The sequence below is a fragment of the Cyprinodon tularosa genome, unplaced genomic scaffold, assembly GCF_016077235.1.
Source record: "Cyprinodon tularosa strain WSP-4 unplaced genomic scaffold, ASM1607723v1 ctg165, whole genome shotgun sequence".
Classification (NCBI taxonomy): Eukaryota; Metazoa; Chordata; class Actinopteri; order Cyprinodontiformes; family Cyprinodontidae; genus Cyprinodon; species Cyprinodon tularosa.
This window is the reverse complement of record NW_024038483.1, coordinates 309,123-325,793: the sequence shown is the minus strand read 5'-3', so window position 1 is coordinate 325,793 and position 16,671 is coordinate 309,123. Positions and strand designations below refer to the sequence as shown.

Here is a 16,671-nt window from a genome sequence, read left to right as displayed (position 1 = left end):
AATAACATTCTAGTTGATTTAAATTTACCCCTTAGCTGTTAACTCTAACAATCACCTTAGTTAACGTGGGAGCCAAATTGGTCTGCAGTTACATCTAAGGTAACTTTCTTAACTATGGGCAGATATCTAAACTATCTATATTACTTAGATTTATTATACTAGCTCTGTAAATGTGGAGTTAATCAAGATAATAAGGCTTTTGTGCCTATGAGGAAATTTAAAAAAATAGAAAAAGTGTCAGATGCTGTTACCAGAAGGCATGATTATCATCTCAGCCTTGAAGAATCTGCTAATTTTCTTTTAAAAACAGAGACCCAGTTTATAAATGTTTGGCTCAAATTTCATTTTCCAAAAAAGAAATGTAGTTTTTAAGGTTCAAGAATTTTATATTCTGCAATAAAGTGAAACATGTTTAGTGTTACTGACCTTAGAAGGATGACACCTTCGGTATATCACTAAACGTGTGGTTAGATTTGAAAATTAAAGTAAAATAATTTTATAAATGCTGGGCTGGAGGGTTTGCCAATGTCTATGTGTGTTTTTTGTTTTGTATCTCTTCACCAAAGCTCATAAAAAGTGTTGAGAAAAGCTGTTTACATGTTAACATCTGTGTCAGCTGTGACCTCAAATCAGAAGCTTAGCATTGAAAATAATAATGTTTAGATTTTAATATAGCTCCAGTTTAAATTAGTCCTCCTTTCAGTTTTATGTTTTATATTCAATTGGGAAAAAAAATAGTGTCTGTCATAACAGGCCTGGAACATTTCCCTAAAAATATGATTCAAGTTATTCTGGCATTAAGAATGAAACATTTTTCAGATGTGGTTTAGTCTCCTTCTTCTTATTAACATGAGGACTCTAGATGCCCCAATCCTCTTGTCTTTGTAATGTATGCATAATGGCCTTATGCACCACTATAAGGGATAATGTGTGGGCTTTCTTGGATACATGTCCACTCCAATTCAGCATATGTTGCTCTAAAATTTCTGTGTACTTTCTGCATGAGTGCTTTCATCACACAAGTTGAAATAACCTTTGCCAGTGGCTCTAATACAATGTTTTACTGCCACAGAGCCTGGTTTTTAGTTTTTTAGCTCGTGTCTGGATGGTCTTGTTTCTCTTGGTCTGAAACACATAGAATCTATTTCTTTAAAAACATCAGATTTACTCAATTTGCCTTAATACTCATTTCCACTGTATGAAATGAGGGGAAATGAGGCTCCTTTCAGTTGCATCAGAGCCCAGGAAACACTTTAACTTTCCATCTTTTTAAATTAGAAGCATTTCTAAATATGGCTTTCTGTTATGGAGCTTGGCAAGGTTTCTTTGAATACTGTCTTACTGTTTAACACTGCAGACAATTCTTCCAAAGCAATGGATATCATGTTTTGTTTTTTTTATAAGTGTTTGATTTTTTTTCCTTTAAACATAATTTCTCCAAATACCTTAAAGATATAAAATAATATTAAGCTTGACTAATATTTTACAATGTGGGTAAAAGATGTGATATTCTTTTGAATATTACTTTAAGCATAGTAACCTACAGCATCGGTAGTCAGTACTCTGCTGCTAAACAAATAAACTTATACAACCAAAACACGCAGTTCTCTTAAAATAAAAAAAGGGACTTATGGAGACTTATATAGACCTCAGACTTCTTGGTTGTGCATCACGTTTAATAAAGTTGATTCTAATTATTTATGATTATCAGACACACAAAAAAACGGAGTGACTATTTTGGTTTAGTCATTTAAATCCAACTTCTCCCTTCTTTTTCTACCTTACTTACCTGTATGGCAGCGGTAGCACGCAGCCCACTGGCATAGTATAAGTATCACAATGCCTATTACAGCTTTGCTTCAGGCAGGTTTATCATTAAACTTTTTTTTTGTAGATATTGTATTTGACCGTGTGGATCTAGTCAAAGTCAGATACTTACTTTCTTTATCACTTTCAAAAAACCTCCTCAGACACATACAATAAGATCACATACACACATTGACACCCCTGCTGGCAATTACATAGACCATTTCATAGACTGCCGTATACAAGCTGTACTTTGTGTAAACATTACATATTACAGTTACACATTGTTTTATTATTTTTTAAGAGTTTCTCTTCCACATTTTCTCAAAATGTGTTTAAAATATTATAATGTACATGTAAGGGTGCTTATTATTTTTTTAAACATTTTTACTTTTTATGTTTCTGCATGCCTACCCCGTTTCCTGTTTGCCTAGAGCCTAAAAAAAGGCTCTATTTAACTTAATTTTTTGGCCTGCAACCTTAGTGGGGTTCAGTATTTTTTTTCACAGTTATTCTCACAGAAATAAAAAGATGTAAAAAGGGAATCATAACTGTGTGTAGTGGCGGTTCTAGACCACATTTAACAAGGTTGGACCACAGAAACCCTCCCAAAAAAGAAACATGATGCAAGAAATTAGGGCAGTAGTTAATTCATTGACAATTCCATGAGCTGCAGATGAAAACAATAATCCTCTCACAATTTGACCGAAGCTTATAGTGTAACACATCATTATAGGAAATTGTATTATGAAGCCTAGGCAGAATTTCCACTGAATAAACTGAATCACCTAACCACACTCAAGTCTAGTTCAGAGACACTGTCAAGAACTGCCTATGACTGTGTGGTTATGACAGTCTGATCTATCTTTATCAAAATAAATACCTAAACAAATTGGAGAGAAATATATTTCCTCCCATTGTTGCATTTCTATAATTTTCCATCATTTTCTGGGGTTGTATGGACATTAATGAATGATTCAATTGTTTCTCTTGAAAATGTTGTCTTTATCTTTGGTAGTTCAAACATTTGTTCTTCATATATCAAAGATTCAGGACAGCTTTTAATGTCAATAATTAACTTCTTGAGAAAAAAGAGCAGGAATATTGCAAACATGGGTTTTCCAGTCTGCTTATAATTTGTTGTTTTATTCCCAAATCACCCTGAAGTGACCAAAAACTACAGAGCCTGTTGCTGTAATAGTTCATTATTATTGCAGTGATGTCACTTTGGGAGCAGGTCAGTGTGTAGCACCCTGAACTCAAACTCTGCCTACAACATTCAGCATTCTATGTATAAATACACATGTTGCATCATTGTAAAATAATGCTGGCATGTGGTTGCATAAGCCCTGACCTCACAGAGCTCTGCAGCAGCTAAGAAAAAAAAGAAAGCTGTGAACACATGATGAAAGGGTTGAAAGGTTAGGAGATTCCCCTGCGAACAAAATGGCACTGAAACAGATTGAGATAATCTGTCATCTTCTCTGCTGCATTATCCAAACTTGTCATTGTCCCTGTTTCTGTTGATATGTATAGAGATACATAAAGTATAAAGTTAGTTATATAACATACATAGAAGGCGTCTTACTTTTTTAGATAAAGAAGAATTTCAGATTGGAGGCTTAGCTCTACATATAAAAAGCAACATTTCTAAATGATCCGGAATGGCAGCCGCTTGATTTCTTCTCCTTCTTGCTCTTTGTTGTCTATCCATTTGGTACAGTAACTCAGCTGAACTTTACTGTGATTATCTTCTGTGACTTCCTCTTTATGAACGAGCCAAACTGTTGCTGATGCAGACGTCTTTCTTTTACCATTTAGCCCTTTTAAAAGCAGAGAGCAGATCGTCAGACTCATCATGACATACTGAGGTCTGCGTCCCATCTGTGCCATACAGTTGATCTCAGCTGTATGTGGGTTGGTGTGTGTTGTCTGTGCTGTCGCAGTCACTAATGCCAGTCTGTGGAGTTGGCCTAGTTCTGTAACTGCTGATGCTAAGGAACACTTAAATCTGTTTTCTCTTTAAGCATATTTTCAGTTTGTCACTTTGTTAAGCATTTTCTCTTATATAGTGCATCCCATGTTGTTTTTGATAACATATCTCTATCTTAGAGAAAATATAAATGCACGTACTGTATATAAGCAGTTGAAAAGAAAGCTGTTTCATATATACCCCCATTTTTTTGTTTTACTTTTGTTCTTTTGTCTTTTTTTCCACCTTTTTAATATATGAGATTTGCATCCAGCAGATGTGGAGCAGCAGCTGCAACTAGAGGGCAAATTAAGCAGTCTCAGACACTTATGCAGTCCAGCTGCTGGAGTGCTAAGCATGCTTTGCTAGCATTCGCCTGGGGGCCTTATGAGTGAAGATAGGATGAAAGGCTGGAAATCTTAATTAAGATATTTTCTTTTTATTACAGGGAACAATAAAACACATACCCAATGTCACGCATACTTTCATGAACACAACCTCTACTAATGTGTGTGCTAACTAATGTGTGGAAATTAGTTAATTGATGGGATACGCTCTTCTGCAGCAGCTCTCCTTAATATGTTTTTACCAAACCTGCACATGTACAGGTGCTGGTCATAAAATTAGAATATCATGAAAAAGTAGATTGATTTCAGTAATTCCATTTAAAAAGTGAAACTTGTATATTATATTCATACATTACATACAAACTCATATATTTCAGATGTTTATTTTGTTTAATTTTGATGATTACAAATGACAACAAATGAAAATCTCAAATTCATCATATCAGAAAATTAGAATATTACTGAAGACCAATAAAAACAAAGGATTTATAGAAATGTTGGCCAACTGAAAAGTATGAACATGAAAAGTATGAGCATGTACAGCACTCAGTATTTAGTTGGGCCTCCTTTGGCCTGTATTACTGCAGCAATGCGGCGTGGCATGGAGTCGATCAGTCTGTGGCACTGCTCAGGTGTTATGATAGCCCAGGTTGCTCTAATAGTGGCTTTTAGCTCTTCTGAATTGTTGGGTCTGGTGTATTGCATCTTCTTCTTCACAATACCCCATAGATTTTCTATGGGGTTAAGGTCAGGAGAGTTTGCTGGCCAATTAAGAACAGGGATACCATGGTCCTTCAACCAGGTACTGGTAGCTTTGGCACTGTGTGCAGGTGCCAAGTCCTGTTGGAAAATGAAATCTGCATCTCCAAAAAGTTGGTCAGCTGCAGGAAGCATGAAGTGCTCTAAAACTTCCTGGTATGTGGCTGCGTTGACCCTGGACCTCAGAAAACACAATGGACCAACACCAGCAGATGACATGGCACCCCAAACCATCACTGACTGTGGAAACTTTACACTGGACTTCAAGCAACGTGGATGAAGTGCCTCTCTTCTTTTCCTCCAGACTCTGGGACCTTGATTTCCAAAGGAAATGCAAAATTTACTTTCATCAGAGAACATGACTTTGGACCACTCACCAGCAGTCCAGTCCTGTTTCTCTTTAGCCCAGGCAAGACGCTTCTGACGCTGTCTGTGGTTCAAGAGTGGCTTGACACAAGGAATGCGACAGCAGAAACCCATGTCTTTCATACGTCTGTGTGTGGTGGTTCTTGAAGCACTCACTCCAGCTGCAGTCCACTCTTTGTGAATCTCCCCCACATTTTTGAATGGGTTTTGTTTCACAATCCTCTCCAGGGTGCGGTTATCTCTCTTGCTTGCACACTTTTTTCGACCACATCTTTTCCTTCCCTTCGCCTCTCTATTAATGTGCTTGGACACTGAGCTCTGTGAACAGCCAGCCTCTTTAGCGATGACCTTTTGTGTCTTGCCCTCCTTGTGCAAGGTGTCGATGGTCGTCTTTTGGACAACTGTCAAGTCAGCAGTCTTCCCCATGATTGTGTAGCCTATAGAACTAGACTGAAAGACCATTTAAAGGCTTTTGCAGGTGGTTTGAGTTAATTAGCTGATTAGAGTGTGGCACCAGGGGCCATCAATTTTGAACCTTTTCACAATATTCTAATTTTCTGATATGATGAATTTGAGATTTTCATTTGTTGTCATTTGTAATCATCAAAATTAAACAAAATAAACATCTGAAATATATGAGTTTGTATGTAATGTATGAATATAATATACAAGTTTCACTTTTTAAATGGAATTACTGAAATCAATCTACTTTTTCATGATATTCTAATTTTATGACCAGCACCTGTAAGTTTCCTCTTATTAAAAGGCCAAAGCAATACCCCCTCTTTAAAGCTGTTATGTATATAAGCTTGAAATTTGTATTAAGTTACATATTTATTTTTTCAAACCAGCTGTGCTGTGCTGCCTTTGTTAAGGGATTTTTTTATTTTTATTTTTTATTCTTTAACAAAAGGAAAACATGTTATTGGCTTTGGTTGCTTATTCAGTGTCACCAGAACTAGTTAAAAATGTCAAAGTGTTTGTGAGACGTACATGTTTAAGTTGTGTTTCCCTGTTTTCCCAGACTAATAAATATAAATTAAGGGGTTATCATACATTTTGGGATTTTTTCTCTTTCTATAGTTTCTATTTGGAAATTTTGGGGATTGCTGCTTAGGTAAAGAGCCTGCTGTCAGTTTAATAAAAAAGTCTATTTCTCACAGCTTTAAAACATTTGTAGAAAATAGTCTTTTTTGGAAAAAAGGATAGATTTAGCTTTTTTGTGGCTTGGTTAACCATTTTATTTAGATATTCTTTGTTGTTTCGTATTTACCTTTTTGGTTGAAGACCTTAATTTAAAGTTTTGGCTTCGATTCAGAAGTATTTTCAGGATTTTTTTCAGGTCTTTGTATATTCAGTTCTGTTTCAGTTTCTCATTTTTTTCACCTATTTAATTCAGCTTTTTAAGGTGATCCTGATGCTTAGCTGTTAAACTGATTAGTCCTTCTGTCCCTTCGGTTGATCAATGTTGTTTAGCCATTTCTTGCTCTTGCCAGATGCTGCTTAGCCTGAAGTTTTATCTGTAAAATTAAGTTTTCATTATCCTGACTTATGTTCACTGGACTTCCCTTGGTTCAAACACCAATACAGCAGATACATTAATCTGGTCTATACAACGTTTACCTTATTGTTAAACATTATTTTTCAAGTGCAGGAAGATAGGTTGAATTGAAGTGATAAAAATCAGTGTTCCACTTAGTATTGTTCTAAAGTTTCTTGCTGTGTTTAAATGCCACATTGGTCAAAAAGATATGAACTGAAGTTAATGAAAAAAGAGGTAGGAAAGCCTTCAGTGACATAAACTCTATGAATTTGTTAAGAAAAGGGACAATTACTCTTCAGTGCACTCAGAGCTTCTGCATATAAAACCCTGAGATTAACAAACATCATTAATCAGTATCATTATCTCTATACATTTATGGTGTTTCAACTTTACATCCCTTATGTATGTTTATTGATATTTAAAAATAAGAAAACTTTGTGGATTGATTTGCATGTTTTGCTTTCAGTTTTGGTTAATCTCTCATAGAGCCTGTTTACATACAGTATATAAATTTTTTTTTCATATTTTAATTCAGCTTAAAAGAGAGGTTGCACTCATATATACAGAAAGAAATAAATGCATGCACATATTCCCCTCTTTGGTTAACAGAAGCTCTCTTTTATGCTTTGCACTTCTGTTTATCCTTTTTCACGTTCTTATGGTTGTAAAACAGGGTTAACTCTGCACGCAATATGTTTCTCATGCATCTGCTTATTGCAGCATGAAGCAGATGAAATGCATTATACACACGCATAAAAGCAGTAAAATGATGCATGTTAGACTCGGTTTACTTAAAAAGGAAACTTTTCATAAATTATGTCGTATTTTCATGCCTTTATTTAAAAGTCATAAGATCTTTCAGAGGCAGTACTCCCTGCTCCTTAGATAAAGGGCTTCTGATCTGCAATGAAAAGACATTCAAGTGCAGGTCTTCCAGAGCTGTTGTTTATCCCCCCTTCTCTACCTTTTCTCTGAAGACATTAACTTTAAAATGCTCTTTAGTTTTCTGGTCATATTTCAAGTTAAGTTCCTACATCAGTGGTGTTATTCTCAATTTTTACCTACGCCATAAATGTTTTTACATCCGCTATGCTATTTGCAAAGTTCCTATTTCTAAAATGGGCAGTTACTGCCTTTTTATTTAGAACATTTTTCATTTTGTATTTGATCTTAGTGTGCCATTCCTAATAACTGCACAGTGTGTCTTTTGCAAGATGTGTTTTTCTTTGCTGTCAAGTCTATTCTCATTTTTTTCTCTCATTTTTTTGTTTACCTGGATGCTTTATTTGTCTTGGCAGTGACAGACTTCAAGCTCCCCACTGTAGTCTGATCAATCATATTTCTATTCTATTCTGTTATATCATATTAGCTTCTTCTAATCTTTAGCAGTAAATGTTTGGATATAGAAAATTTCAGGAAAATGGATCAAATCTTATTGATCCTATTTTTGTTGAATTTCTGTTTTCCTTATTTTTCTCTTAATAAAACCAATAATAAAACATTTTTGAATGTGTTTGGTGTTATGTGGATATAGTAAAAAGTGTGAAGGTTAAAATAATGAAACATTGTTCAATTGGACTTTTTTTTATCTTTCTTTTCTTGCTCTAATAGTAGTAGTTAAAAAAATCCCTTTATGATTGAATGGCTTAAAGGGAAGAGAAATGGTGTTCAGCTACCTCTGTAGGGAATTATGTCAGCAGTTTCTTTGGCTTTTACCTTCATATGTAATCTTAAAATCACTTTTTCAGACTTTGATCTTCAGGAAATACGTGAGTTGTGTGATGTTAGGCAGAGCACTAAATGCTGATTCACAGCAAGATTTTACTGATAATACTCAGTGTCTTAAGCAGGTTTAGAAAAAGCTAATAAAATTTTGCATGATAAATAGTAAGAACTTTAATAGTTTAAGAAAAAAATATTCTCAAATCTAAACTATAGCTATAAATAAAACATTTAGAATAAGTGTTATACTACATATGAAGAGGTTTACATTGTTAGCTGAAGGCCTTTTTTGTTTAAAGACATAAAAGCCAATGTTCTGTTCTGTCTAAATGTATGTAAAAGTGAGCAAAAAGTGAAAGATAAAACTTCCTCCTCCTTAAGGTTTCATAAGCAATTAAACGAAATGATTTGCTTTTGTTTTCAGATGAATTAGATGAAATTAGATGAAATAGATGAGGATCTTTTAGTCCTTATTTGTTGGAACTGAGCAATATCATTTGTATTTTAGACAATGCTTCCCATCTGAGTGATGAGTGACTCTTTTTTACTAATAAGATAAATTTAGGTACATGCTGTTTATGGTGTTGTGTGTTGGTATTGATGTCCTTGGTCACGACTGCCAAGACCCGGCCTCTCCACTTAAAAAAAAAAATGAAATGCACAACCCTGTAGCTGCTCCAGAAAGGGAACGCCTATTAAACACTATCTTTGTCATTAGTCGCCACTGTTGGGTAGCGACAGCAGGCCGCCGTGACACCGCTCCTTGCAAAAACATTCCGGAATATATCTGCTTCTTCTGATGCATTTCTTTTCTTCTCATACATTTCTTCTCATACATAGACATTTTTTCTCTTAAGACCCTCGGCCATTTTCAAAGAACCGTGGTGAGAAAGGTGAGCTTCAGTGACTGTCTGAAACCGTAGTTCACCACAGATATATGCCTGAAAGTGCACATGGGCAGAAAAAGATGGCTGACGGGATGAGCATGTAGGACAGCATTACGTAAACATATCACCAGAATGATTAACAATTAGGAGGACCACTTATTTAGATGATCCACCAGACAATAAAGGATCATCCTCTATACCTTTAATACAGTATTTTAGAGACCAAAAAGTGGAGGAAGAAGTCATGATTAGAGTGGTTTAATGATTACTGATTTAATTGAAGCTGACAAATAAGATTCATTCTTTACAATATCACTTGGTTTCATTTTAGTCATTATTAGCAACGCCAGTTCTAGTGGCTACAAAATGTTGCGCCATACTTTACCCAATAATCAATCCAGCTCCTGTTTGCCTCCCACTCTGTCTACTGCTACTCCTTACTCATATTTTACCCTGTACTTTGAAACCTCTGCAGATTGTCCGTAAGGCAGTGGTCTTCATCAACCTAAAAGAACTAATTTAATTCCTCTGGTCGAGCTCCACTGGCTATCATTAGTGGCCTGCATCAAGTTTCAGGTTTCTGTTCTTAGCCTTTAATATGTTTAATGAAATGGTTTTCATTTACTGTTTTCACAAAGGCTATGGGCTTCAGTTAGTCTTCAGGGCATTATTGGCTAGCGATGCCTAAACTACTCACAACAAATTTAGACTCTTTTCTATTGCTCCTTGCTGGTAGTGGAACCAGAACCAGGACATCCCTGTCTGTCTTTAGGAAACAGATGATGAACCAGCTCCTTAAAGAACATCTTCTACCCTCTTACTTAACCTATAAACCAAACTACCTCCCTCCTCTGGGGTAAGATCTCTCTGTGCGCTTTCCTCTATTTCTACACTGTCTCCCCAGTTACCTCTGACTAATCCCACCTTGAGGACTGCCTTCCAAATAGCTTATTGTTAGCTTTCTAAGTGTTGACAAAATAAGGCAGGAAACCTGAGAGATTTAACACATTTCGACAGGTTTTTTTTCTTCTGGTATTTCATGTTTTTTAGGACCAAAGAAAAATCCACACCATCAGGGATCCCTCCAGCAAGGTTGACTTTTTTGAGCGAAAGTCCCATTTCTCCAGAACGTGTATGAATAGTTGCAAACACTCAAAGCAGGAAACAAAGGAGATACTGTAGCTGTTTTAAATAAATGTGTAGCCTTTATACATGCAGACAGCCTATACTCGTGTTTACCAACACAGTATCAACAATTTGCACAACAGAAATAAAACATTTCCAGCAAATTATTACACAAATACACGTTTCTGTTTTGTTTGAAAATGGGTTACAAGGGCTCAATAGCTTCCATTAGCAATTGATTTGTTGGCATTGAGGTTATGTCAAAACAGTATGATCTGATAAATGATCAAATATGCCAACAAAGTGTATATTGTTTATGTTTTGGGACAAGTCAATGAAATCAAATTCTTAGGTGTGATTATTCCCTACAAGATCTGCTGGAAGCCTTGCATCAAACACGTCTTGGCTAAACTATGTGGAAGCTTTGCAATTCTAAGTAAAGGAAAACCTTTTCTGAGTTATAAAACATTATACATTTTCTACTCATTTTACCATGCATGAGCTATTGTGTAAAACTGTGGAGTAACACCTACTGGGCATAACTAAGACTGTTAAGCATGCTGCAGAAAATACTCATCCTAATAATTCATTAGGCTGGTTATCGTGACCATGTTATTTTATTAATTCCTGTTTTGCTTTAAATTTTAAAATTTTATTTATATAGTTATGGAATTTATCCCTTAAATATGAAGAATAATTAGGTAAAACCAGATTCGGTTGGCTGCACAAAGTTTGAACACTGAAACATTTTAGCAGAATGGTAAACAACCAAATTTCCATTTAAGTCTGTCTAAAAATTTTTTAATGCAAACATGATGAGTCATACACTGATTTCATACAGTGAAATCTTTAAAATAGGGCTTTAAAACATGCTCACCATGCCCTTTCTTCTCTGTCAGCTTATTGTCAGCCTTTGGGCATCATATTTTTATCAGATTATCATTCACCGTGTTGCTGTGATTCACATCACACCTCACAAAGCATCCAAGTTGCCCCTTTACTGTCACCTTAAACGCTTTTATAAATTTAACAATTTCAGTCCTTGAGAACGTTATTATAGTAACAGGTAGTTGCCTCTTCCACCATGCATGTTTTAGACTTGACCTCAGATTGAGCCAACCTGTTACCACAGATCAATCAATCAATCAATCAATAGATCAATTTCTTTATTTTTTACTACAATTTGCATTGTTAAAGAGATTTCAGTTTCAGTACAAACTGTTCTTTGGGGAACGATTTACTGAGTCCATACTTGCCGCAGAACGCTGCCTTTGGTACATTCTTATGGCTCCCAAGGGCCCCACCAGGCGCTTCCCTATAGCCTGCACTGATACCTGTGCTGACAAAAGGCAAGAAGCAATCAGCACACACACAAAAAAATCAGCAAACAAAACAGCAAAGTGGACGATAACATTTGTTTGCTTTCTTAAGAAAGAAAGAGAGAAAGAAAGAAAGAAAGAAAGAAAGAAAGGAATTCATACAAAATAATGCTCACTAAAAATTCAATTCATAAGGTTCAGTTAGTCTTACCTGTGAGCTTTGCTTCCATGCTTCCTTCTCAAGGCGGCAGTCATTGCACCCTTTACATGTGGCCTGAGTCCACAGTTAAATACTTAGTGTTAGCCCATGGCTCAGTGTCTGACAGCTGACAGACTGACAAGGCCACTGAAAATGATGTGTCTGTGATGATAACAAGCCGGAGAGAACAAATCAGAGGCCCACAGGGATAGAGAGGGGAAACCCAATGACAGCAGCAATCACACCACGCTGAGTAGGACTAATAAGGCAGACAGAAGGCATTACACTGACCAAGACATAATGATGACAGCAACAGAGAGAGTCGATTACATGAACAGAGGAAGATGCCTTGGTTATAGAGAAAGATTTTACAAAGTCCTGATCTCTCTACTAAGTTTGTCCCCTCACCTGCAAAATATCTCAGTGATCAACTGATTGCCACATAAATTGTTAATCAAGCCGAATAAATATATGTGTTACATTTATTTCTAACATATATACCTCAAATTAAATAATTCTGTCATCAAGCTTATGCAAGGTCTACTCTGAAGATTTTTATTTAACTTAGAAATGAACAAAAACACACTTAGTAGAAATGTGTTGTTAAATGCAGCTAAAAGTTAAAAATACAAGGTGAGTTTTTTTGGTCAAAAGGAATCTAACAATCTAACAAAAAACTACCAAAGTACAAATACAGTGCAGTAAATTTCCTCATCTGTGTCATTTGGGGTTGTAATTTCTCTAAAATAACAAATAATCAAACTGATCATTACAGGTGAAGCAGTTTTCTCCACTGCTGTTTAAATTTTTAATAATCAAAGAAAAACATGCCTCTAAATCTGACTTGATAATAACACTGTTGTTCGCCTACTTAGTGATAGCACTGAAGTGAACAAAAAAATATATTTTCCTGTAGAACTCCAGGTCCTGATAAGAAAAAAAAATGCTCCTCAAAATAAAAAGCTATCAGACTTCATTAGCCATGAATAGGATAACATTTGTAGATCAACATCCTAAGATTGAGAAGATCTTCTGTATATATTGCCAGGCCAGCTTCACTGCTAAAGGGGATCAATTCTCCCTCCTTTTTCATTTGTAATGCTAGTGGTACAGCAGGCTGCTTCTGTCTATTGGTTTTGTTGATCAAAATTACCACCAGCTTTGAACAGGTTAGTTTGTTCCAATCAATTCTGGTTTCCATCCATGTAACACCGTTTGTTCTGACTTTAGATAAATAGATCTAAAAAGTAGGTGGATCCTTCCTTTAATTACATGCATAAAACTTTAACTCATTCAAATGTTACTAATTTCTTCAGCACAAAAAGGTTATTTCCCCCTGTGACGCTTCAAGGAGTAGATCCTTTTGTTGCACGTGGTTTGATAATCAAAACAAGATGCACACTCTGGTCTGCACATAAATAGCTTAATGAATTTCTCCTCTGCATCCCATTTCATTTGTGAAGCACAGCACTATAAACAATAAAGACAATATGAATAATGTTTTTTTTTTATTATGTCTTACTGTATACTGTAGCAAGGGAAAGCACAACAGATTTACTTTCAGAAGATACAAATATAACATCTTCATTGGACATTGCCAGGGATTATTTCCAATGCAATGAACCAGGTAATAATATGTTGTAAGACATAAACTTTAATAAACGGGAGATTTAAATAAATGAAATGACAGAAAGCTCCTTGTGGTACTAAAGTGTGCTTTGACTTCACAGTTTATCAAACAGAGAATTAGAGACCATTGCACCTTTAAGATGTCTGAGAGACAAAGCTTTTTACAGTCAGTTAAATGAAGAAAGATGCAGACAGACTGAGTCAAAGTCGACTCTTGAGGCTTGTTCCACATTCAGTGTAGACTGTGTCCAATGCTTGCCTCTTTAAACTCCTCTCTCTGTTCAAGCAAGTGTCGTATCATTTTTGTGGGAGTTCCTGAAAGCAGTTTGTCTTCATGTTCTATCCTCAAGCATCTTCTTTCAGTTCTCTGGAGGGGAGACAATCTTTGTTTGTTTTTTTAGGTAACATGAACATAAAGCTTTGAGACTTTGCGATCATTTTTGACCCTCATAGTCTCGTCACAGAAATAGTTTTTGTTGTACAAATTGAGAATTTTTAAATTAATGTGACTGATTATTTTCTTAAAACTCTAATGCTGTATAAGCGTATATGTTTAGTTGCTGATTGTATCCTGATAAGTTGTTGCAGATTATAGTATCAACCATCTAAATCCTGCTCTTAATTTTCTCATAACAATCTGACAATATTTGTTTTCTAATATATATATATATTTTTTTAAATGGCATACAACTTTTAACCAAACAACATTTTACTGAAGATTTTTCTCTAAAGCTTAAGAGGCTATTTTACTCAAAACCTTAGCAAATTAATCACAATTTATATACAAGTAGTTCATCTTAAGCAGCCAAAGCAGGGAGAGGTGTTGTATGGGGAGAATAAGCTGAGGAATATTGTATTACTATAGTAGTACGTAGTTAAGTTATTCATCTACCCCCAGGGTATTTTTTTTTTTATGTTTCAGCTTTATACCAAGTGACTTAAAAAGACTTCTGCTCTGGGAGAAGCTCCGACATCTGTTGTTTTCTGGATGCATCAGTGCATTCAAGAAGTTATATTAACATAAAAACTTCCTGGTGTCTGTTGATGTATTCAATCAGGCTTTGAGGCTGTTGGGACAAAGCTTTTATCCCCGCTTATCTAACTATAGTAACTGGATAATTTCAAATCTTCTCCTCCTTGTTAAAAATATAGTTACTCCTCTGCAATATTAGCTTTGCTCATCAGAGATCTCTAGCATCTCCAAGCCGACTGTTATTGTTACACCATCATCTCCTCAGGATCTCATATTTCCCCTTATATCCATCTCCTTACAGTCATCTGCAACTTCCGAGGCTCAGTGACTCAAGGTTTGGCTGTGGAGGTGGGAGAGACAGTGCAGATCTTGGAAAAATGTGAAGGTAAGGCTTCAATGTCATAAATTTCTCTTTGTAATTGTAATAATGTACTTCTTCATTGTTACAAAGAGCTTTAACAAACGCCCAGAGCACACGTTAAACATATCCTCTAAGATTTAGCATAAATATTTAATCATCCTCTTTTGTCAAAGGTTTTTTTGCATACATAAGGAGATAATAAAACTGTGGGGATACACACATAATAAGATTTTCCCAGCTGAAAGAGGAAGATTTCTGTTGTGCAGACTGTTTTAGATTTAGCCTTTCTGTTTCACATTATGATATTCTTATAGAAACAATCTAGTTTCCTGTGATACAACAATATTATTGTATCATAAATATGAAAAATAGAAAAGTTTGTCTGTAGTTGGCAGAATTGTGGCCCTTTGATTCTTATAGAACATAATTAGGATTGAATAGAATTAGAATAGAATTCAGCTTTTTTATTGTCATTACATTGTCACAAGTACTAAGCAGCAAGATTCACTCTCTGCGTTAAACCCATTGCTTTGGGAAGCGGTGGGCTGGCATTGTGAGGCACCCAGGGAGCAGTGTGGGGGTTAAGGGTCTTGCTCAGGGGCCCAGAGGGGCAGTCAGTGGGAGTGAGGTTGAATTCTGAACCTTTGGGATCCAAGCACAATGCCATAACCACTAGGCCGCCACTCCTCTAAATTACAGTGTTTTGTCACCCCTATAACCAGACTGATCAGGTCCTGATCAGGATCAAGGACTTTACTCCACAGTTACAATACTGAACTAACAGCATTTAGGATGAATTATTGAACTGTAAATGATTTTAAATACTACCTTACAATGTCATCAGAGACTAACAAATAATCAAACATAATTTTCTGAACCAATAATAGATTATGGATATAATTGGGTTAATGTTGTGGATTCTGATCATCTATTGATTGCTTTACATCACACATACTGTAAGGACTGTAACAATACATGTATTTATACTCAGCTGCCAGGGTTGTACCGTAGGGTTTTATTCATACAAAAGGAAAATGCAACACTAGCGGGTGATCAATGTCCTCATTAAGAGGAAGGTTTCTTGTGTATTTCTTTGTTTTGTCTTAAGAGTCATGACAGAAAATAAGCTATGTTAAGCTTTTATCAATTGCAGCAGTGTTGAAGACTAAACATAACTACTAATCAAAGTTTTTAGGAGCTTAAAGGCTCACTTTCTCTACCTATCAATGCTTTTTAATTAGATTTAAAAAAAAAAAAAAAAAAAGTTATGCTTCAAGTGATGCAAAAATAGATGTGGAAATGTGACAACCTATTTCATCACTTATTCTCCTGCTAAGAAACCCCTGAGTCTAATGATGCCAAATACTAAACAAATACTTTCTCTAAGGTTTTATAATCTCATTAGAGACAAAAAAAAAAATCCAGCTATTGTACCTTATAGTCCTGCCTTCCTTTTATATCCAAGTTATGAATAACCAGATTCTTCCCAGCATTAGATATCTGATATAGTTTAAGCCCCTTTATGGCTAAGATGGTTGGTTATGGTCTTAAATCTTTTTAGAGCCAGAAAATTATTTTGGATTTTTTAAACTTATATGCTGTTCTGAGTTTTGCACTGGAATATCAAAACTGAGATATTCATCAAACTCTAACCAGTGTCAAA

General features: G+C 35.5%; 1 protein-coding gene across 10 annotated transcripts in view; it reads left to right on the top strand.

The window, feature by feature from the left end:
• The window catches only part of LOC119780707 (dedicator of cytokinesis protein 3-like), a 259,177-nt gene that overhangs the window by 81,951 nt on the left and 160,555 nt on the right, over positions 1-16,671 (top strand). For all 10 annotated transcript variants that reach the window (XM_038280830.1, XM_038280829.1, XM_038280828.1 and 7 more), the window contains exon 2: positions 14,949-15,032. In XM_038280830.1, the coding sequence (XP_038136758.1) occupies positions 14,949-15,032 (84 nt within the window). The remainder of the gene's footprint in view (positions 1-14,948; positions 15,033-16,671) is intronic.